The sequence below is a fragment of the Pomacea canaliculata genome, linkage group LG8 (genome assembly GCF_003073045.1).
Source record: "Pomacea canaliculata isolate SZHN2017 linkage group LG8, ASM307304v1, whole genome shotgun sequence".
Classification (NCBI taxonomy): Eukaryota; Metazoa; Mollusca; class Gastropoda; order Architaenioglossa; family Ampullariidae; genus Pomacea; species Pomacea canaliculata.
This window is the reverse complement of record NC_037597.1, coordinates 18,500,387-18,524,181: the sequence shown is the minus strand read 5'-3', so window position 1 is coordinate 18,524,181 and position 23,795 is coordinate 18,500,387. Positions and strand designations below refer to the sequence as shown.

At 37.0% G+C, this 23,795-nt stretch overlaps 1 protein-coding gene across 1 annotated transcript in view; it reads right to left on the bottom strand.

Annotated features, from left to right (window-relative positions):
- Window positions 1–23,795, bottom strand: part of LOC112570404 (dynein heavy chain 6, axonemal-like) — a 64,697-nt gene that overhangs the window by 32,231 nt on the left and 8,671 nt on the right. Inside the window, 39 exon segments of the mRNA XM_025248821.1 lie at window positions 11–230; window positions 1,667–1,755; window positions 2,388–2,435; window positions 2,437–2,517; window positions 2,922–3,274; window positions 3,867–4,139; window positions 4,403–4,638; window positions 4,925–5,093; window positions 5,449–5,704; window positions 5,854–5,976; window positions 6,377–6,506; window positions 6,784–6,800; window positions 6,991–7,227; window positions 7,542–7,784; window positions 7,966–8,143; window positions 8,432–8,698; window positions 9,364–9,578; window positions 9,709–9,762; window positions 10,371–10,602; window positions 10,836–11,077; window positions 11,452–11,539; window positions 11,782–11,856; window positions 12,383–12,501; window positions 12,620–12,724; window positions 13,290–13,461; window positions 13,577–13,698; window positions 13,845–14,003; window positions 14,237–14,317; window positions 14,764–14,954; window positions 15,491–15,717; window positions 16,104–16,390; window positions 17,027–17,245; window positions 17,681–17,854; window positions 18,293–18,415; window positions 19,422–19,654; window positions 19,987–20,105; window positions 20,584–20,725; window positions 22,103–22,473; window positions 22,995–23,053. Coding sequence (XP_025104606.1) covers window positions 11–230; window positions 1,667–1,755; window positions 2,388–2,435; window positions 2,437–2,517; window positions 2,922–3,274; window positions 3,867–4,139; window positions 4,403–4,638; window positions 4,925–5,093; window positions 5,449–5,704; window positions 5,854–5,976; window positions 6,377–6,506; window positions 6,784–6,800; window positions 6,991–7,227; window positions 7,542–7,784; window positions 7,966–8,143; window positions 8,432–8,698; window positions 9,364–9,578; window positions 9,709–9,762; window positions 10,371–10,602; window positions 10,836–11,077; window positions 11,452–11,539; window positions 11,782–11,856; window positions 12,383–12,501; window positions 12,620–12,724; window positions 13,290–13,461; window positions 13,577–13,698; window positions 13,845–14,003; window positions 14,237–14,317; window positions 14,764–14,954; window positions 15,491–15,717; window positions 16,104–16,390; window positions 17,027–17,245; window positions 17,681–17,854; window positions 18,293–18,415; window positions 19,422–19,654; window positions 19,987–20,105; window positions 20,584–20,725; window positions 22,103–22,473; window positions 22,995–23,053 — 6,729 coding nt within the window.

Sequence of the window (23,795 nt, the reverse complement as noted above, 5' to 3'; positions counted from 1 at the left end):
AATTTCTTACCTTGGAGACATCTCTGATGTTGAATGTGTAGTGAGATTTTGTGGGTGTTGGCAGCATGGTGGACCCCATGCGGTAGTACACGGCAATGGCAGCAGAAACAAGAGGGAAAAGACACTCCAGTACCTCTGGCATAAATTCTCCTTCCTGAAAGAAGCGCCCAAGCTGCACCTGATAGATGTGCTGCAGTGAGCGAGTGGATGGCTGGGGCAATGCCAGCAGGCTGTAGGACACAACATAATAACGCAAAGTAACATCTACCCTGAAAACATATCTATGTTTAGTCTATCTCATTCTGTTTTACTGATGTTGGAGTTAAAGATCATTGCAGTAATATCTGAAAATATACCATGAACATCGATCATTTGTGAACAAGCCACGATGCACTTTTTATTAATTGTATTAACTTGTAAATAAATAAATTATAAAGTCATTAATAGTAGGAATTGCTTAAAATCTGTTTACTGCAAGAAATCATTCATGAAATTCAGTTGTAAAGCCTTGTAAGTGATCAATTGTAAAGCTGAGATGATAAGTGAACAGAAAACCTCAAGCACTTTTTCATATTTTTGCAAGATTAAAAAATATTAATTTTCCATCATTGAAATCTTTATGGTTAAAAAATTTTTAAGGATCTAAAATTTTATGAGGAAACAGACACAATAACTGGAAAGAAAAGTTAGTATATCTCCAGTGTTTTTTTTAGGAGACTGCATTAACCAAACATGTTTTTCCCAGCTGCTAATCAACATTCACGCTATTTTTCACCATTAATAGTCATGTATCATTAAGTCAATATTTTAACATGGTGCACCTAAAATATTTTCCAAAAACAAATATGATTTCAATACAATAAATTTCCATAATGACCATAACAAACAGCCACAAACTGAAGCCAATTGTGAACACAAATGTACTTTGGAAGGAGTGAAAAAAAGTGAAACAACTGTTTGCTAACTGTACACTTTACCTTACATGTATGTGTTTTGATTCCAGTGAAGACAGAGGAGCTTAAATGCATTTCAATAACAGTAAATGAAAGCTCTTGCAAGTTTTTCTTTCAGTAGCAATACATTTTAATGTGCTCACATAGAAGTGACGATGCACAAACTCAAATTGTGAAAACAAAAAAACTATTTTTTTAATAAGAACATTGTAATTTTATATATATTAAATTACAAAAATTGGATGAAATAAAATGAGCAATCACAGAAAAATAGTGAAGGTGCATCAACACCACAATGAAAATTGACATGATCAGTTTCTCTTTACATTACCCATGGCTGTATACAACCTGTTGAAAACAGACACTAAGTCTCAGGGTGTGAGCAATGCAAAGATATAGTTTGTGTATTTATGTGACATGTAAATAGTTCAGTGTATAGTCATATTTTTATGTGTTCACATGCATGATGAAGCAATGTTTGGAAATGTATCTGAACATTTAAACACATTTAAGAATTCTGTATCTCACACACATATGCACACCCATGAATGCATGTATACACACATGCACACACATATATGCAAGCAGATGTCAATGCACTTTTATAAAACTATAGAATTAATAGTTTTATGCTTTTATAACTTATATTACCTGTACATAAGTGCATATAATTTTGTTTCTTCTGTTTTAATAAATAAAAATAATTTTCTCACCAAAAGTTCTTCAGCAAACGAGGGCTAATTGGATTTCGCCCCCCTCCAGGAGGTCCACAAGCTGCTACTATATTTACATCCACAATGTCCTGTAATACAACAAGTCTAGTATATGAAAAAGCTTTCAATATTTTAAGATCTTTTTATATTTTACAAGAATGAGCCTAATCATGCATGCATCTTTGTGTATAAATGCTCATGTCAAATACTTGGATCCCTGCTATCAAAAAGAGCTTGTAAGCATACCAAATAATAAGCAATGAATATATAATAAACTAGAAAAACATGTACCCAATGGCAGCTTGAGCATACTGGCATTAAAAGCCATTGTTTACAAAAGGCATGAAGTAGAATTATAGTATTTCAAATCATGTTTATACCAACATAACCACTGATTTGACTGCAGCATAAACTTTTTTAATGAAATAATTTAAAAGAATATTAATTTCAAAACAAACATTCAAAGAGACATTTCTGACCATAACTTTTTTACCATTTACTTGATAAATATGCAAAATTATTAAAACATGCATGCATTCAATTTCGATGTTGGCAACATATAATGAACATGCACAGACGAATGCATGCATCAACACTTTCACACCCTTCTGTATGGACATATACTCATGCTTAGGTTACACTGACACATCATTTACAAGTACATCCCATTTTCACATTCCTCAATTCTGATCACACGTGAACACACACAGAAATACTATACCTTCCAGACTAATTTCTTGGTGTCATAAAATCCACCAAGTTCAAGAAACTTGACGCAAAAGTTCAAGAGGAGGCTGTGCACCAAATTTCTCTGGTGCAGGCATGTTGAGATCATCCACAAAGACAACCACCTGTATTCAGTAGCACAAGTCTGTAAAACCTCATACAGTGAACCTCATACAGTGCTAATTTCCTAGGGAAGTTCTCATGGTTATAGTTCTTATCTATCATGTCAAAATGAAATGCACTACTTTTACTTGATGATAGCAAAATGAGTAAACTTCACAATTTTACTATATTTTAGTGACAAAGACTCCACAACAATATACATGATATATTCTCATTTATCACCCATATTTACAGACAAAGGCATTATTTTCAACAAGTTATGACAAGTGCTGTTCAAGACTGTTTCGCAAAAGAAATGCTCTGTTCATGTTGGTGCAAGAAAGTATCTTTAATCATGTTTACTCTGCAAACGCAAAATTATGATAATAATGATAGCTGTTGGGTGGGGCAAATGAAGAATGTCTACCTTTCTGCCTTTGGGAGCACCCAATGCATCACGACCTTTCTTGATAAGCTTCAGCTTAATCTGAGACTGAAGTCTGTGTGAGCTGGTCTGAGCACTCATCTGCACTGTAGTACTTAGGATCCCTGTGGTTGTTCGTGATTTGTCTGAACCCAGCAGAAGATCCACAACATGGTCAGAACTCTCCTGTCCAAACTGTGTCAATGAGCTGATGTTTTCAAGTAAAGCTGACTTTTTTTCAGAAAAATTGAAGACTGTCCCAAGGACTGTCCCAGATTTGAATGTAGTACCACTCTCTTTCTCCATCTCTTTCAACATATTGTTAATTATGGCCGTCTTTCCCACTCCAGAATCACCTGAAAGATCAATTCCAAAGAAGACAGAACCTTCTCTTTAATATCATGTCTGCTAAAGTATGTCCTCTGAACAGGAGATTTACACCAGAAGTTTTCACAAATTTAAATTTCACAAAAAAGATGAAAGCACATTATCACCCACATATGTTCTCCATATCCCCATCCACACAGGGCAGACTTGTTAAAATTTACTGGGAACAGTGTCATAAGCATCAACAGCATCACGGAGGAGCTAAAACAAAGACAATTAGGTGCCTGTTCCCATCCTATGAACGGACAAGACCAGACATCCACACACTGCCTTCTGATGGATACCACCAGGAGGTAGAGAAGCAGGCCAGTGGGTATGTGTCAACAAGCTGTTGAGGAGATTGAAACATTGGGCAAGACCTGGAATGAACTTAGCTGGACCACCCAGGATCAAGATGGATAGAAGAAATTTGTTGGCACCTTATGCTCCAGTTGGAGTGAAAAAGGATTAACTAACTCTGCAATTCACCAAAAGAACTTTCTCTTAATGAAGGGAAACCATTTTAATAAACACCTTACTTAAGGATAGCTACTTTTGTAATTTTGTCAAGGTAACACTTACCTGTCAGGAGAACTGGATGTTTCTTCAGCACCAGCAGTCCTGTTAAGAAGGAAAACCTGACAATGTCTACAGTTGGCACAATCTTTGCTTCATGATCCTGACCCTTCTGATGCTGCATAGCAAGCCCCATTGTTTCACCAATTGTGATGACTGCCCCTTTTTCAATCAGAGATTTTGTGGAGGGCACCAGAACATCCCATAGTACAAAGTTACTTGTCTCCATGTCTATAAAGTAGCTAAAGATGTTTTTATTGCCTGCTGGGAGTCGCACACCTGAAGTGAGTAAGCAAATACAAAAGCAGAGAGGTGATCATACAGTAAATGCTGCATGCTATAAAAGAATTATTTTATGCCCAAGATGATGTCATGTAAATAGCACATCTTCACTTACACACACACACACCTCTTTCTCTCTCACATCCACCAAAATAAAACTGTTCTCAAATAAAGAAGTGTTCATAATTTATTTTACAGAAAAATGCTGTTAGAAAATAAAAGTGAAAAAGCATTGAATGGTATTTAAAAAAAAAACTCACCAAGGGGTGGCTCAACTTCAAATATTTCACGTACAAAATTGTCAAATTCATGGCAGATATCAATATTCTTCTCGTGCCCATCTGCATTGTGTCTATAAACCACTTCATCTTCGTCACCATCTTCCTGTCGATGAAGGATGCCACCCACACTCCAGGTAAAAGAGAAAACAAACAGTTTACCCAGCAGATTACACAGCTGCCCTGGGTGTTTCTGGAGGAAGTATTTCTTGGTCTCACTGTGAATCAATTTCAAAACATTTTGATTAGTGGACTTACATTGTTATTTTCTAAACCATTTCCAGCCCTCCTAAAGTATGTCCTTGAAGTTCGTGCAAATTTTCTCCATGTTCTCAAATACTATCTACTAATGTTCAGACAAGCACATAATACATAAAGAAAAATAAAATAATATTACAAATGAAAATATCAAAATTAAAAGGGTAGTGTAAGAAGGCATTTCTTTGATAAAATTGCAGAAATTCCTAACCTTGAGTCTGATTTAGTGGCATGGACATCACTTAAATTTTCTTCGTCTTCTTTTGTGCGAACCTGACGCTTGGCACCCCGCCGTTTATTATGAGAAGAACGTCCAGATGGGAGTTGGGAACCTTTATTGGGGAGTTGAGAACTTTTACTTGGGTGTGGCTTTCATCTGGAGTTACTGGGTTCAGACCCTGGCCATCCTCTTTGTCTGAAAAAGTTATAAAAAGAGCTTCCAATGCGCAGCTTTATACCAAACAAATTTTGCTTGACATCTTCATAAATGTGTATGTAAGGCCCAAAAGACAGATCATTTAGAAGAAAAAGCAATAAACAGTCTGGACAGCAGAATTTTTCCTTTAAAAGCTAAGGGTCTATTTTAGGTTGAAACCTGCTATTCTCCTTCCATGTGAAGGGTAAAAGATAGCATTTGAGAACTATACATGATGTTCAAATTACATAAATTTGTTGCACTGGTCATTCAAATTACTAACACTGATCTTTCTAAGGCATGCAAATGTTAAGGGTTATATGACATCTAGTTTCTCAATTTTCAAAATTCTTACCAGGGTTTCCAAATCCACCATGGCTGCTCAGAAAGTCAATGTAGGCACCTAGGATGCTGCAAAGGCACGTAATGATGCTGTTTTCAGGTGTGGGGATGAAAAGGAAACGAGAGTGCTGCTGAAGGAATCGCAGGCCTTTATCTATTGCATGTGAAAATAAAGTCTGTAGATGATTTTTCCCACTCTCTGGCATGTCCCGTGGGAGTTTACTCAGCCATGTCTTCACAAATGGCCTCCAACCCAAGTCTACAGGGTCCTGAAATTTAAAATTTAAATCTCTGCATCCAATCCAAAAAGATGAATGAACAGAATTTTTTTTTCAAATTTGATGGAATTGTTCTTAAACACATTTTTACTACACACAATAATAAGCAAAACAAATGTTGCCACTGGCAATTTTCTTACCATGTAGACCATAGCACAGCGACTGATAGTAGCAGGGCTTGCTTGTGACAGGTTGTCTACTTCAAAGAGAAGCCGCATTCCAGAAGAAAGTGAAATTCGCTCTCCACTCGCAAGGCAAAGCACCTAAAAGAAAGTGTAATTCTTTAGAGTCTTGGATCATGGGGAATTTTGCAAAGCACTCCATGTATAAAATAGGTTTGTCCTACAGAGGTGTATTCCTTTAATTTATCAGACAATGAACCCTTTGGCTGATTATGTAATGGGTCTTACAGAAAACCACTACATTTGCAGACGGAAAAAAATGTTCCACTAAGAAGAAAAGAAGAAGCCCAAAGTTAATAACATAATCAATTATTAATTTTTTTTCACAAGTTTTGAATAGATCACTAATGATAAATTTTGTTGATGGCTGCCTCTTTTTTTAATTTTTTTTTTTTTTCAAGTGATGTCAAAGACAGTCTACACTGGAGACATACAACTAGTAGGAGAATGAATTCACATAATGAGTTCATTCTAAATGTACCTTGGAGTCGTCTAACACAGTGTTGAGGTTTTCTACCCACAGTGTGTCTACAGGCCCATCCAAGACAATCCATCGCCAATCTGTGATAGGTCCTTCTGTGAGCTCTTTTCGCTCTGTCTCATTTTCCCAACTGAAGAATGCATGTCTCCATGATCCTGACTTGCGGATTCTGCTCTCTGGTGACCAAAAACATTCATAACTCTGAACAGTTTTATCAAAAATCTTCTGTGAATGGCAATGCATATTTTGAGAACAAAGGGAGGTTTTCACCCAGATTTGGAGAAATAATATCTTGTACTAAACTTTACTTTGAACAAAATTGCACACTACTAGAACTTTAAGCCCTACAAAAGCCACATTTACAGGGTAGGGGAGTAAAACTTCCAAACAATAAAGAGTTACTCAGCATTTTGTCTGAGTTCATCTAAGCCTCATAAATCATAATTTTATTTCATGCAGATATACATAGTCCAGCTGAATTTTAGGGTATTTTTCTGGGCTTCAGATATTTCAGAAAGTATAATCTTTTAAAGCAAAATGGCAGCAGTCTGCAATTTATAAAATCAAAATCCTGTACTGAAATATTATAATCAGGCATAAAAAGTCCATAGTACATGAGCCAGGTGAGAAGAAGATGCATGTGTTTCTGATGAAGCAAGACGAACAGCCTTGGGATCTTCAGTGGATGGTGTGAGAATAGCAGTTTCCTTGGAAAAACGACGTGTGGCTGCCGCAATCAGGCCATCTGACCATTCGAACGTGTGAGGGTCTGTCTCACCATATAGTTCGCCTAACTTGACACATTTGGGATTGACTACAAATGTTTCAACATGTCCTTTCTTCCCACGATTCTGCACAGGAAGCAAAAACATCTAAGGCATCTAAGTCAGTCTTTAGTAGAAAGGCAGCCAAACCACAGTTTTCAGTTAAAAAAAAACCTGTCAAAATTAGGCCATTTTCAGTACTAACGCACGTACCTTACAGTTTTTCAGTATGAAGGCACCCACCTCGGTCATCTGATCTTCAATACACAAGCCCCCAAGTCCCTTTTTTCAGTATGAATGCACCTAATCATGGACCACTAGTAAATATGCAAGTATAACCTGACTGCAAACATATAAAAGTGATATATCTCTTAAAATAAAATTTCTGAAAAGGAACTCACAAAAAAGACACTATGTCTTCTGGCATCTGGTTCAGATTTAACACCTTCCTGGGGAGTCAGCATTGGCAGCAGAACGAGAGCTTTCTGGAGAATATTGCGAACAGTTGTTTTTCCCCCACCTGTTGGTCCAACCAACATGACCCCATGCCTGACCAGTATCTGGCTGTGTAACTGTCTTACTTTTTCAATCTGGGAGGACCAGTGCTGCAAGCCTTGGTCTCGAATAGCCATGGATATTGCCTTCTGCATGAAAAGAAGTTGTTGCTTCAGAACATTACTTTAAATTTTTAAGTCTTAAATGTAAGTAGATGTTATGTCCTGATCAACTTTTAACGGTGATCTGGTCTAGTCAGTGATCAAATGTTTATAGATCCAGGAAAAAGAACAAATTGCATGATAACAAGTTTAAATACACCACACTAACCTCCAAACTTCCATAGTCCTGTTCAGGTGGCACAACTCCAGGAAACAGATCTGCCAGAATACTCTCAAACAGTGGAACATCTTCTGCCAAAAACTTGGGCAGATTTGCATCACGAAGGGAGTGAATCAAGACATGTGACTCTTCCTCTTCTGTTAGCTGTTTGGCTGTATGACCATTCCTGAGGGAACAAGAAAATCATAAAACTTGACATTATGTGTACCATACTTGTGTTGTAAACTGTTTTGGCTGAAATACTCTTTTCAGAAAAGTCCTTTTTCTCATGTTCTTTATTCACAGTCTTTTAAAAATGTGTAAATTTAAAAAGCGCAAGCTTAAAAAATAAATAAAAACATTTCTTTATATACAAATGCAATCCAAATTTGGGGCAGTGATGATAAAAGGAAAATGTGTATAAACTAACATCAGTGTAAGAAAAAAAAAGTAAAATTAAAAAAAATGGAAGAACCTGAGCTGTGCATGTCTTCTGCCATGTCCAGCCATTACAAGCACTGATTTAATGGCCCTCATGCCAAAGTCATAGTGGTCTTGTTGTGACAACTGCTTGCTGGCAAGCTGATAAAGGTTAACAATTTTTTGTGACAGGGATTTTGCTGTCACAAAACCTTCTGAAAAAAGCATAATCTCTGCAATCAGGGCATAATCTGGAACCATCATGGCCACAGATCGAAACAGGGACTTCAGATTGTCAGGCAGCTCGACTCTTCCAGCATATCTGTGACAATAATACATCATATATGTTAAATTACTGTAGCACCTTTACAAAATCAAAAGATTTTATCTAGCCTAGAGCTATACACTATGTACACTGTTAATAGACATGCATAAGCACATCAGAAAAAGTACATATTTAAAAATAACCAAAGACTTGCACAATCAAACGTGCACATGTACTGCATATATCATCCTGGAGAGACTGAAGAATGCCCTAGACAAGAGACTGAGGCAAGAACAGACAGGCTTTTGGCAGGCTTAATCATGCACAGATTACATTGCTACACTACGAAATATTATTGAACAGTCCATCGAATGGCAGTTGCCACTCTACTCTTTGTGGATTTTGAGAAGGCTTTTGACTCCGTACACAGGGAAACCATGTGGAAGTTGATGCAGCACTACAGATTTCCACCAAAGTTCATTGCCATCATCCAGCAGCTGTATGAGGACGACATGCCAGGTGATCCACAATGGGAAGCTGAATGGTGGCTCTGCAAACTTCAGCAGCAGGGGTAATTGAAGTAGAGCTACTCCCCACTTCTAAATCACATAAAATCTGACAAGCATTCTGACAAGCAGGAACACAAAAAAAAAGAAAGGTCTTTGGCTGGTGTCTATGCTAGAATACTGCCACAGGAAAAAAACAATCCACAAGCAACTTACGTTGGGTTCATTGTGATGAAGTAGGCACAAGTAGCATTGAGTTTGATATCTCGGCCCTCAAACATAAACCGTAGTGAGTTGGAATCCTTGGCTGTCTTAATGGTGAGAATTTGTTGAGCCACCACTGATAATACCTCAATGTCAATGCGGTTGAATTCATCAAAGCAGCACCAGCTTCCAGATTGTGCCAGCCCTGAGAAGAATTTTCCTAGCATCTGCAGACATGGAACAAAACAGTAAAGGAGAATGAAGCTTTGTTTTTCTAAATGATAACACTGTTAATATCTGAGAAATCTAAAATCTGCATTTTTATTAAAGAAATTAAAGGAAAAGCATATTTCTAACCTTGTAGTCTATGCCTTCTGAGCAGTTGAAGACGACACACTGCTTTCCGACTGCCTGCAATATAGTTTTGTTTATTAAAATAAAATCATATAAAATATAAATGATATAATCTAAATTATGATAATGTGTAGCAACAAAGTTAAATATGATGGGGTACAACAACCTAGACCAAAATGGTGCCCAAAATTAATGCCCAAAATTACTAACATAATAATAACTAAATTTGTAAATTGCATTTCCCTAAGAAGTTCAATATGCTGCACATGAAAGCCTATAAATAAACTGACAGTCAACCACACAAGAAACGTGAGCAGAACTGTACTCCTGATTATGCTATTTCTTAAAGAGATGGGTTTTGTAAAATAATAAAAATATAATAATAATAAAAAGAGGCCCAAGAGCAAGCCTTGATGCACCTTGTACTTCAAAGGAGAAGGCAAATATATGTAGCTTACAACTACCACAGTGTGATCAGCCAGGTAGGACTGGAACAATTAGACAGCTGTCTTCATACTATTTTTACTTCAAGTTTTTGTATTATTACATTATTTTTGGTGAAGATTTATACTGCACAAACTTAGCATAAGGAGCACAATAAATAAAAATGCTTGCCCTTTGTACTAATACTATCAATAAAATGCATTAAATGGCAAAGCTATTACCTTGGCCAGATCTTTCACCGTCTCTGTCTTTCCTGTGCCAGCAGGTCCTGCAGGTGAGCCTCCAAGATGAAGATTCATAGCCCCTGTCAAGGTCAGATAACACCTGTCAGTCAAAGGAGTGATAACTAGTCGAGGGGAACAGCCCAGGTATTCATATCCATATTGGAATGCTGCATTGGACTGCAGAACTTGACAGTTGTTGGTGGTCTCGTCCCATTCATAGCGCAGTTGCCTGAAAGTTGATGATGAACATAAATTTAGTAGACATATATTTATTCCCTCTGAATACTTAAACACAACAATTATGACCGTATGACACAGAAATTAGGAAAAGTTCAGTTGGTTAATTGTCTTGGTAAATAATTTAATGAACCCTGTAGCATACAGCCTTTCTTCATTCTCTATACCCTACCTTTAATAAACACAGAAAACTATTTGTCATAATGTGCTCTGAAATATACGTGCTTTTTCCACTCAAAGTCAGAAGGCTTGCTGACACGTTGTTTGATAAGTGTGTTCATAATGTCCCGATTGTGCACCGTGATGGTCAGAAGAGCTTCTATGCTCTGGCGCTGGAAAGCAATCAAGGGAGACAATACAAGTCCTGCCAGTTCATTCAGCTGAGACACCATGTTATCTCTTGTTGCTATGAGGGTAGAAGTCTGGTCTAGGGCTGCCTGGACATCTTTGTTGAAGTGAATCTGGGTCTGCACACAGATATAAAGTATCTAAAATCCTTTCAACCATAATGTCATGCTTTCTAGAAAATATTTAGAATAAAAACAAATTACAACAGTCATCCATATGTTCAGTAATTTCCCTAAGCATTTCTGATTGTTGGGGCAATGAATTCTTACAAATATAGAACTTTCAGTGCTCAAATGTAAAAAAGTAAGAAAATTTGTGTCTTCTGAAGTCTTTCTAGCATTTTAGCTGTTGTACATAAGCACACATGTGCACATGAAAACACACACAGAGCATAGATGTACATGTATACACAAATACGTGGACTGGTGACCAGTGGCTGGTGACCACTGATTTGATTCTACAAGAGATATACAGAAGTAGAAAAGTAACTCACCACAGTAAGGACGACTTGGCCAGGATGCTTCAGCACCCAGTTCACAAGATTGGTATCAGTCCAGTCTGCAAGCCCGAGCTTCAAATGTCTGTTGAATAAAGAAAACATTATCAATCAAAAAATAAACCTACAGACATTTTATGACATATAAACAGATCATAACATGTAAAAGAGGGCTAATTTACTCCAGCACAGTTTGACTGGTGAAATCCTATAAAAGATATTTGTGTCATAATTTAACGCAGTTCTAGATTTCAGTCACAAGAGTGATTTAAAAAAAATGTGTTGTTCTGTTCAATATGATTACTATAGTTCTGTAATGAAACTCACTTTTTGACAGTTTCAAACATGCCTGCTTCAACAGTTCCAAGCCACTGTTCTACTGGGCCTCTAGCACGTATATTCCTGAAAAAAACCTCAAAATAATCTACTTTCCTTCTACATCAAAGCTGTGACTGTAGGTAGTCTAGTATTTGCACAGACTAAATCACTCACCTAGTCGATCATGTACACTTAAACAGCCAGAAAGGACTGCATCAACGCAGCAATAGGTACTCACAAACACATATGTATTGATGCATGTGCACACACACACAACCCTCATCCCCCTTAAAAATCAAACTGATAACTTGTTCTCTTTTAATAATTATGGAGTATTTACTGCGGAACTCCAACCACTACTCAGTCCATGGTTGCATAACAGCTAACAAGATTCAGGGTGCTACCTATATAGGTAATTAAGAGTTAATGATGAGACTGTGATAAAAAGTTCATAATAAGACTGTAATTAAGAGTTAATAATGTGAATGTATTCCTATGATATAAATAGCTGGTCCCTCTTTCCTTTTAATATTACATCAACATACAAGCTCACATTTTGTCAGAAAGTTTTCCTAAAATTGTAAGTATTAGTCTTTCCAAACCAACTTACCGTGGCATGGTAATGACCTCTTGCTCAGCAGACATGATAGAAATGACTGTGGGAGGTTGTCGTAGCAACTGTTGGATCTCCAGCTGCTTAATGTTGCCAAAACACTTGCCCAGGTGAGGCTAATAATGCAAAACAGTACTTCAAATATTTAAAATTTATGAGCCTTAACATTGGGAAAAATCAATTGCTTTTTCTCTGTTAAAAAGTGCATTTATTTGTGTTTAGTACTGCACCTACCTGAACAGCATTGGGATCTTTGGACTGGGCAAGTATGTCCAACAGTTCGTCATTGCTCAGGAAGTAGAATCTTGGGAAGACAAAACGCTTTGTCTCCAGGTAATCCTGAAAGACAGATATTACGCTGCACCATAGGTAGTGTTAATAGAATGAAGGTGTCAATCCTTTTATTAGGTTGGAGATAACCTTCACACAGAAAATCACAGACTGATCCACTATGAATACTTACAGGAAAAGTGAAATGAAATCAAGCAAGGTTAAAGATAATGATATTCAGAGTAGTTTCTGCTCAAAATCTTGTGTTTCAAGTGTAACATTTGTAACACAGCTGCATTTCAGATCTCAGAGGGTGTGCCATTTTTGTTGTACACTACCATTCTTTTTTGTGAACGAAAAACAAACATTACCCTAATGTGTGATGTAGGAATAGGAACCATTTGACAAGAAAGGCATCCTCTATCCTGCCAGTTTTCTCCTCTTTGCCCAGTTCTTCCTTACTCTACATTGAAGGCTAGATCTAAAAAAGCATATACCTTTGTTTATTCTGTTACCCACGTAAATAAATATTTGTTATTTCTCAGATATGAAATTGTATGGCATGATTGCAAGGTCCAAGATGCCATCATTTTTCACTTACCTTCTCCTATAAGGCAAAAGATAAATTACACACCTCAAGACACTTATGTATTTTCTCTAAGCTGGCATTGGCTTGTTGCAAGGTGTCTAAAGTTCCTGGAGCAATTGCAGATCGTAATGCATTTGGTCTATCTTCGACTCGCCGCATGATGTCTTTCCATGATTTGTCCACAGAGGAGAACATTTTGTACTCATTGGGTAGTTGTCTGTAATATAAAAAAAAAAATGAGAAGACCTTATTTCTAGGAATGTTGTCAGCTTCATATGGTGAGTACACACACTGAGAAAGAAATAAAAGACATTTTTATTCCAAAAATTTACCTCTGAATATCAGGTGTGCTGAATATTTGTTCCAGGTAGAGCCAGTTTCTCTGACAGTTCAACCACTCATCCAGAGTACGAGCAAACACCTGCAACTTGCGTTCCCACTCCTCTACTTGTGCCTGTAAAAGACAAACAATGAGCAGCCCATAGCAAATATATTGTAGTCAATCCAGCGCTCCCATTACAATATATCATAAAACTTCAGTGGCATAGAAAAAGATTTGAGTTTTATAATCATTTACAAATAAAATTTCAGCTTACAAACCTTGATAGGACCCACATAGCGTGATCCCCTGATAGTGGCAATGGTGACCTGGCTTTCCTCAAGCTGTGCCATGATATCATCTGCACCATAGATGATAAGTGTGTCTCGGCCCACATGAGGTACGAGCCTAAAATCAGTTGTCTGCCACAGGTCGATGATCTACAAAAGCCACAGCAATAAGCAGCATGAACGACGTACAGGTGGGCTTACAATATATTTCTGAAGATAACCTTTGTCAATAGCATACTAAATAGAGCATGAAAAAATAAAAATATGAATTGGAAATAACAGAAAGAAAAATTCTTTTACACTATGCACATGATAACAGGTGCTGATCAAACATATGAATGCATACTATTTTCATCCAGTACTACTTCTTTTTACAGGAGTACCTTCTGAAGCATAAGCTCAAGTGTTGCTTCATTGCTTGCTGTAGTTGAGATGTCTTGGATCTTTTCCTTGTGCTTGAAAATCTACAACATAAAAAGCAACTATAACAAACAAGCTTCTACCAAACTGCTTTTCTGCTCCATTTCATCATTTTTTCAGCCTCATCCACTTGTACAGCTCTGTTTTACATAAAGGTACTTGGACTCTTACAATATACTTTCTATTAAATCCAGTCTTCAATACTTTCATGACTATAAATTAAAAGTCACCAAAAGAGAAGATAAACAGTGAAAAATAGGACAAGAATTAAAAGAGGAAATTTATGGTTGTCTGCATGCAACACACACAACACATATGCAGCACATTATTTAGCCAATCACATTTTTTTATCACAATTATTTTATTAGACAGTAATAGGAAGAGTTTTGAGATAAATTCTTGGGCTTCCTCTTTACAAAAATTATAAATAACACTTTTTATATATTTGCAAACTGCATTAATGAAGAATAATAATTTAAAAAATGGTTACATTCATATCCAGCAGATTCCCAAGAGTAAAGCTCTTCTCCCGACTGATGACTTTGTTAATGGTGCGCTGGATAGCATCCCAGTGACGTTGCCGGAGATATGGATTTCTCAGACTGGTGATGACTGGCATGCCTTGCTTGAAATCCATGACTTTTTCTTTCAATCTTGGAACAACTTCGTTGTGAGGCAAACCTATGCATTTCCAGATTATAGAAAATACAGATGATGCAGAGAAATCTGCAAATCCCATAATTATCTATAAATATACATGCCTACCTACCCACTCATGCACATGTGAATGCATGTGCACACACACACACTTGCATATGCTCTATGAAAATATGTGTTCATGCATGCACATGCATGTTTGTATGTGAATGTATGGGCATGTATATTGAATTTACTTTTATTATAATACCTCTTTTTAGATTTATACTGTTCTCTAGCATGAATTTAGTTTGTTTAGTGAACACGTTAAGCTGTATTAAAACCTACTGAGATTTCTTGAACTCTACAGTTTAGTCAAATGTGTATGGTCAAACATTTACTTAGTTACTGTGCAAGAAAACCTGCTCTGTAATGATGAACAGCCTGAAACAATGATGCTGAATTTGCATTACTCTCTTTGGTTGGCACTTCCATCATTGTGCATGTACAAATGCAAATGTCTACAATTCATGCATTCGTGCTTTGTCTGTATTCATCTGCACACATAAACATATACTTGCCTTTTTCCAGCATGTAGACAGTTTGGGTGAGCTTGTTAACATTTTTCTGCAAGGACTCTACGTTAACAGAATCAAAAGCAGTGGCTGTCCATTCATCAACTAGGTGAGCCCACTCCACCAAGGACTGCCACAAAAGGCCTCGTAGAGTTAAGTCCCGCTCAATTTCTGACAGCTCCATCTGGATGTCCTGTGCACTGGCATCTGACTTTTTATCCATCATCAGCAAACTGTCAAATCCATAACAAATGAAACCAAACTGTCAGAAAAAAGCTAATAGACATCACTGTGCTAACATTTTCCATGAATCATTATTTATTCATTGGTCTCTTTTTACAAAGTACTCCAAGACCAATATAGAGTAAGAAAAACACTTCTTGACGACAGATAAGGATACTGTGCCAGAGAATGGGTCTGCTAATAGAGTGAGGATTATAAGGTCAGTGATTCAAATCTTGTCTCAGAGTGCACACTCTGAATATGAATTGCTGTGGAATAGGTACTTGTTAGGGGAGGTAATGATGGCAGAAGGTTCAGTATGCTGTGCCCTAGTGAACCATGACTTCTAAGCTAATAAACCCTTTATCTTCTGCTCAAGTTGGTAAAAGACACCCACTCTCCATAGTAACTCTTCTTTGTATTGGACAGGGAACTGCCAAAGCGCTCTTGGTAACTGGCATAGCTGCGAGCCCGGACAGACAGGCTCTGCACTTCTTCCTGCAGGTTGCGGATTGTTTCCAGGGCTGAAACAGCCATGGTGTCTGTATGCAAGAGATCTGGATCTTGCACCCTACTCTTTAGCTCCATCAGTTTGCTGTGAATGTTGTAGATCAGCGTGTCCAGATGTGAAGAGAACTTACGAATGTTATCATCCTTCTTTGCTTCACAGTAGAGGATGGTGGACTGCAATACATAATTTTACTTAATATGAAATTCTCTGGAATTCCCATTTTATTAATCAAATAGGTTTTAATTCCTTTTTTTGCAAAGACACAAATCAATAAATAAAAATGTAAGCATTCTAATTGCTAATCCCCCTTTTTATATTAAAAAAACCTTCAAGGATGTTTTCTAGGAGATGACTTCAGTAATACATGTTAGATCTTGTAACAGCCTATGTTCTGACAAATCTTAAGATTTTCCCAATGCCTGCCCATGCACTTATCCAGTGCTTTACTCCATATTACTGTTTAATTATTCCTGACATTAAAAAAAAAAAAATTCACACATGGTTGTGGTTCAGCAAAGGAATTATGATGACAGTTATTGTGAGGATGAAATTGTGAATGGAAAGAAAGTAAATTAAGAAAGCTAGGAAAAAAATCTTCATTAAAGATTGAAGCTCAAGAGGAAGTTTTTTTTGACACTCCCTATCTGCACTATCTGTGAAAAATTTCACCCTTTCCATCTCAACCAATCAGCAGATTTGAACAACCCTCCGATACTTTTGCTGCCTAGGAAACTGTGTCTCCCTTTCACACCATCAGAGAAGCTGGATCCTTAATGCTTTGTTAAAATGCGCTGCAGTAACAGACTAACCTTAAGATGTTGGAAACTAGGAGACAATGTCTTGTAGAGAGCCAAATCTTCAGGCTGCACTTCTACATTATAGTCTCTGGCAATAGTAAACAACTTGTGGACAATATTGTATTCTTTATCAAGAGCAGGTAACTCTGTTGACATTCTGCCAAGGAATGATAGGTGCTCCACAAATTCTTCAACGGTGTCTGGAAACTTGTCTAGACGCTTTGATGCTCCCTGCAGATGAGAGAAGCATGTGTGAGGACATTTCTTCAGGCTCTGCTATAATGTAGTTTAACACCACATGCATGTCTCATTACACTTTAGACATTTTAGCAAAAACTACTAAAGTCAGTGATATTCTCTTATTCATCTTGAACTAGCAAAACACTCAAAAAACATGCACAAAATAATGTTTATGTACACTTAAATATCCAGTGTCCAAGTCACATATATGCATTGCTTTTATCAGGCCTGTGCCAATATGTGTATTAAGGCCTTTGCCTTTGAAAATATGGTGAAAGATCGACCAGGTCCTGGATAAAACTCAAGATGAAGGGAATAGTCTACTGTTAAAGAATGACAAGGCTTACGCATTTCTGCTGTAGTGTACTGTAATCAAATCAACCAGAAGCTAAGATAAAACAGAGAAAGCAAAATTTGTAATCATACTTTGATAATTGTGAGAAGATCATCATTTCGCTTATTGGCAATGACTGGCAGCTTCTCATGGACCTCTTTGACAACTTTTTGAGGGTAGGGCAAACAGGAACCGCAAAAGTCTTCTGCCTTCACTTGAATCATACCAACTCTGCGTGACATCACCATTTTTTTCATCCGTCGAACCTTTAACAATTTTTTTGAAAACTTTTAAGAGTTTTTAATTTGAAGAATTTGAAGAGTCTAAAGATAAAAGTTTAAGAAGCATCTTGCTCATCTCAAACAAAATCTTATTATGGTTAATATTCAAATGAAGAAAGTTGCTATAGTGTATCAATTTTTTTGTAACATTCAAAAAAGAATTAGTTGCTATATTGGTATCAATTTCTGTGTAACATGAAGAAAAGCTGGATAATATTAAGGGGAGAAAGAGAAAAAAAGAGAGAAAGAAATGTTACTACCACCATTTAAACCAGCCACTACCACAAGTGCATCATAATTCATAAATATATACAATGCACAACTAAATACAATATAACAAGTATGTTACAAAGTATGTGGTAATATCATAATAAACACAGCTTTGATGTGCTGATAGTTCCTGCCACCTCTCAAAATACTGACCATTTCTGTGTGGGCTGCAAGGACCTGGTTAAAATCATCAGTTGTCCATGGACTTCTGGCCATTGACTCATCTACTTTCATGTGTCTTGACTGGTCCACCATCAGGCAAAACTGGTGATAATTCTGTCAACACAATTCACTTCCATGTCTGTCAGGGTTAGGGTTATTATAATGAAAAATAACAGCAACATACATGGCACTAGCAGCTACCATCTAATTTATAAGTGAAAAACTTTTAGAAAACAAGACCTATAAAAGACTACTCTGATCTATACACACACATTACTTCTTCCCTCAACAGCTGATACCAAGCTTCTATATATGACTCCCACTAAGACAACAACGAATGGACAGAGGTTTTTCTCCTACCAAGCCCCATCAACTTGGAATAGATAACCTGTCAGCCTTTGTCACTCTGAGTCTCTTACCACCTTTAAGTCTAAACATCTTTTCAGAACACCTACTTTACTGCAACCTTGTCCTGACCATGACCGCACATAATGTGCATCTGTATTTATTTTATGTATGAGTGGGTATTTCTGTGGTAGAACTGAGCATGTGAATAGGAGTGCATGGTTGTTGATGATTCATTTTACTAATATATTATTGTATATCATTTCTGTAAAGTGCATTGAGCAAATCATTGGAAAAGCACTATATTCATTATTATTATCATTATTACTTTGCTTTAATTCAGTACGTGCTTCATGCAAGGGAAAGCTTGATGATGTTTGTTTGGGTTATAACCATCCTGGTGGTAAGTTCAGCCTACATATATAGTTGATAAGAATAAGTGACATGAGCCCTGCTCTAGGAAGAAACCACACCCTGGTGCACTGAACTTCATAAGGACATGCAAAAATTATATTCTGGTCTAATATGGTTTTTAAAATCAAAATATCAATCTGTTCTACCAGAAGCATTGGTTTGAAGGAAATATGCCAAACATAAACTCATATCCCACATTGGAGTTTCTCTGAATATGGCCCATGAGTTCTTAAAATTTAGGTCAAAATATCTGAGTAATTTTCTCTCTTTGTATTAGATTCATTATGATAAAATTATTTTCAGTTGCAGTGAGGCTTTAAAAGCACGAGACCCAACCACAGAAATGGGGAACATTGTTTACACTTGAGTACTGTTCAACAGTCTCCATCTCCATGTCCATGTGAGACTGGACACTGCTCAAGAGGAGTTGGTAGGCAGGGTCATCGTGCAGAATAAGTTCAAGGTCAGGCCATGGTCTTCGAGTCTCACGACGTTCTTCTTCCTCCTCCTTGTCATAATGAAGACGCAGATCATGCTTTGGTGGAGTGTAGAATACCTCCAGACGTGGTTCCCTCATCATGGGTACAAACTTTGCTACAAAACAGGATGAACTAAATATATATATATGCAAGAATGAGGGGACATGACAGAGGTGTGCGGTAAAATCACTAAAGGTCCAATCATGACATTTTCACAAAAAAGATAGACAAACTTTTCATTAATAGTATGAGAGCACAATTTTACAGCATGCAATTTAAAAAGTAACAAAAAGTCTGATTATTGAAGGTTTATCATTGTAAATATCTCAGATAACTCTAAAGTCTAAGGTGATTGATCAGAAAAGAGAAACGCTGAGGGGCAAGGGAAGAAGAGAGTGGTGATGGTATGGCGTGACATCAGATTCATCCCATGAATGGTTTACTCACAAACAGTGTCCTCAAAGAGGCCAACCAAATAACCAACACTGGCTCTGAAATCAGGTGGTGAAGGAGAAAGAGATACAAAGGACCTGGTCTGGTGATGACTTGCTTTGCGTCTCCCAGGGCTGAATGCAGAGAACATAGCTTAATTTAATGAACTCTCCTTAACAAGGACATTAAGACATTCTGGAACAACAAAGCAAAGCATTTGGAAAGGTCATGAACACAAAGTAATTAAAAAGCAGAAAAATATACAAATCACAAAGCATATATTTTGTATGGATCCTATAATTACAAAATCTTGATGTTGATTACTTATCATCTAAATGTTTTGCAAGCAATTGCTTTTCTTGCAGATGAAGATTTCTTTCTTTCTTTAACTTGCCTGCTGGAATGTTAGAATATTAAGAGTCCTCAAATCACATTTTAAAAGGGAACCCCCAAAATTAGTACATTATTTTACATCAAAATGAAAAAAATTGAAGAGGTATTTGAAGCATTTCACATAGTTAAGAATGTCAAAACTTTCAAACATATCAGTGTCTTCTTTAGTAAAATGAAAGTTTGACAACAAACTAAATTTAATCTACAGAAAGTACTCACCTCTTGACTGTGCCACTGGGATAAGCATACTGTCTTTCCTTGGTAGCTGCCTTGTTGCTGGCTTGCTCAGCATCTTCCTCTGAGAGTGACTGAATGTCTTCCTCATCACTGCCACTCTCTTCCTCTTGTTCCGATTCAGATTCTAATAAAAATAAACAAGTCATCGAGGTAATGCACGTATTACTAAAAGTTTAATAAAATAGTTTTGAAAATTAATAAGCATTTTTCTCTAGTAAAGAGTAACACAGCAAATACTAATTTAGTAATAGTAATACATTTTTACAGTGCTTTTTTTTTACAATTTTAAATGAAGCCCAATGCACTGTAGAGAGAGGTAGAAAAACAAAGTAAAGCCCACAAAAGTACAGACTGAAAACAAAAAGAATATGCATATACAGACCAAGGGAAAGTGGATAGTGAAGTGCTTAGAGCACTTGCATCCAAACAAAGATACTGATTTACTATCTTTAGTCCAGATCTGGAGCGAAGCCAGTTTGATACCCATGTAGAGCAGCAAACTTCCTCCAGCTGACCCAGGTCAAGAATGGGTACTTGACTCCAGAGAGGGTTGGCAATGGTAAGGCAGCAAGAGAAAGGAGAAAGACATGGTCCTCACAGAAACCCGGCCCCAAGAACAGGTGGTCTCTAACAACTCAATGACCAAAACAGGTTTGGTGAGGGGGACAAACTTTATCAACCCACCTTTTCTTTTTTACTTAGACTGAAGCATATCAACAAACAAATATACAGTGACTCAACAGCACAGCAAAAATGGAGAAATATCCTGCAGTCAAGGAGGATAAATTCTCAATCAACATCACTAGAACACATAGATCCCAAATCTCATCTGTGAAAAATGTTAAGAAAGCACATGATTCACAGCTCAGAAAAGAAAAGGATTGCATGGTCCCCTAGTCAAAAATATTAAATTTGCAGTAAAGGTGAGATAATGAATCAGTAGAATTGGAATCTGCTCAGCTTTAGAGGGGTGGGCCACAAAGTCCATGCTGACAGTGAATGATGTTCATGTTCTCATCCCCTCAGTATCTTTTGTGGGTGCATGCCCCCTAGTTCCTATGCCACTGTGAATCTCATAAAGCAAAAACTGCAGTCAAGACCACTAACATGAAGAGCAGGTTGCCGAGATCATCAGCAGAGGAAGAAATGACTTGTTTTAAGTGCAGAAGAACAAACTAAAATAGTAGTAAATGGTGGAACAAAGCACCCCAAAAAACAGATGAACAGGAGACACCATAGGTCGACGCAGATTCATAGACAACACAAAATAACTCACACCAGTCCCTTTAGGCAAAGGTACATCACTCATTATCTTGACTAATGCATTACTTATAAGTATATAATGATCATTTCCAATAAATGTTATCACAGTTCACAAAAGTAAAAGCAGTAATGCATAGTAGTACAAATAAATCAAGTCTTGCACACAACAATCCCATGCACACACACTGCAGAAATGGAATCACATAAAGTAATAGATATAGAAACTTGATAATCGTACCTGTTTCAGTTGCTTCATCAAATGTTACACCTTTAGCTTTTGATGCTGTGTTGGGCAGTGACCACTTCACTTTTGATTCTTTGTGTGAAATGTCTCTGGCAGACTTTGATGAGTTAACATTTGAGTGAGTAGGAACATTCAGTACCAGGCTGATAAAAAACACTGGAGAAATGATCTCTTCCACAATATCACGTTGACGGATTTCTTCCAGCACATCATCAATATCTGGAGGCCCTTCAACTTTTTCAATCTGATTAAAGTCATAATGTGGGATCACATAACCCTTTTGTGTGGTGTCTTCTTTTTTGTCATATCTCTTAAAAGTTGGAGTATCTGGTGCATAGCTGTAGGCAGAATCTGATCTTCGATCTCTGGAAGTAAGTTTTGTAAACTAATATTCTTTCTGTACATGTAGTATATATATATGTGTGTGCATATGTCTCTCCAACAAACTATTCAAACATAGAGAGAAAAAAAGGTTGATTTTTTTCACCCTGAAAATTTTTTTATAAATACATCAGTTAAATTTTAATGTATTAATTGTTCTTCACAATGCCTGTCTATGAAGAAACCAGGACCAAACCTTAAAGAAAATATTTTTTATAAACAATATTTACTGAAAGCCAGTTACTTTTGTCTTCTCTCTTGCATTAGGACTAAGCATGTCATGTGGAACAAAAAACTCTTGTGAGAGAAGTTAATCTCAACTAAAACCTGTAAAAAGTGGTCCTCATATATGTTTGAAGGGCACACAAAAACATAACTAAGTCTGATGAAAATCCATACTTTTCATGCTGCACACAAAGATTGTAACAAAAAACAAAGGCATGCAAGTAAATAGATGACAATAAAATGAGACCAATTATTGCAATTATTAAAAAAAATCTCTTACAACTTGATCTTTGGACTGCTTTCTCTGGAAGATGTAATGTCTGAATGATATCGATTGTCCTGTAACCAATAAATAAAGAAAAGAGGCTTAATGTGCTGTTGTATTTACTATTTTCATTCTATTTCATGATCTCTAATGATAAGAATATTAACATTAATAATAATCCTGTAATTTATGTAGCACATAATCATGCTCATGAAGGAGCATGCTCTGAGCACTTGAGACAGGTAGGAAACATTGACAGAATATGAAAGAAAGAGGGAACAACCATGCAGACGAGTAACAAAAGACAACCATAAAAAAAGATGCGAAGAGGAATCAGGGAACAAACAGTAAAGATAAACAGTGTCATAAATCTGCAGCCAAAGACAAGCAGGTGGGCTTGTCAATAGACCATAATGACAGTTATCGACAGTTAATGCTCATGGAACATATGTGTTTTTAGTTTAGTTTAGTCCTTGTTACCCCTCGCCAGTGGACTCTGTTTTGGGCAGCTCCCTTCAGTTGGGCCCATGGGGTTCCGACATCCTTTCCTCACTTTCTACTGTTTTTTCCCAAGTCTGCTTAGGTCTCCCAACTCTCCTCTTCCCCTGAGGATTCCAGTCAAGTGCCTGCTTGGCAATGGTGTCAGCTGCTTTGCGCAGGGTGTGTCCCATCCAGCTCCATTTGTGCTTTTTGATCTCTTGGCTAGTGGCATACTGCTTGGTTCATTTCCACAGGCTGCTGTTGGAGATCATTTCAGGCCATCTTATTCCCAGAATGTGGCATAGGCATCGGTTGGTAAAGGTCTGGAGCTTGTTG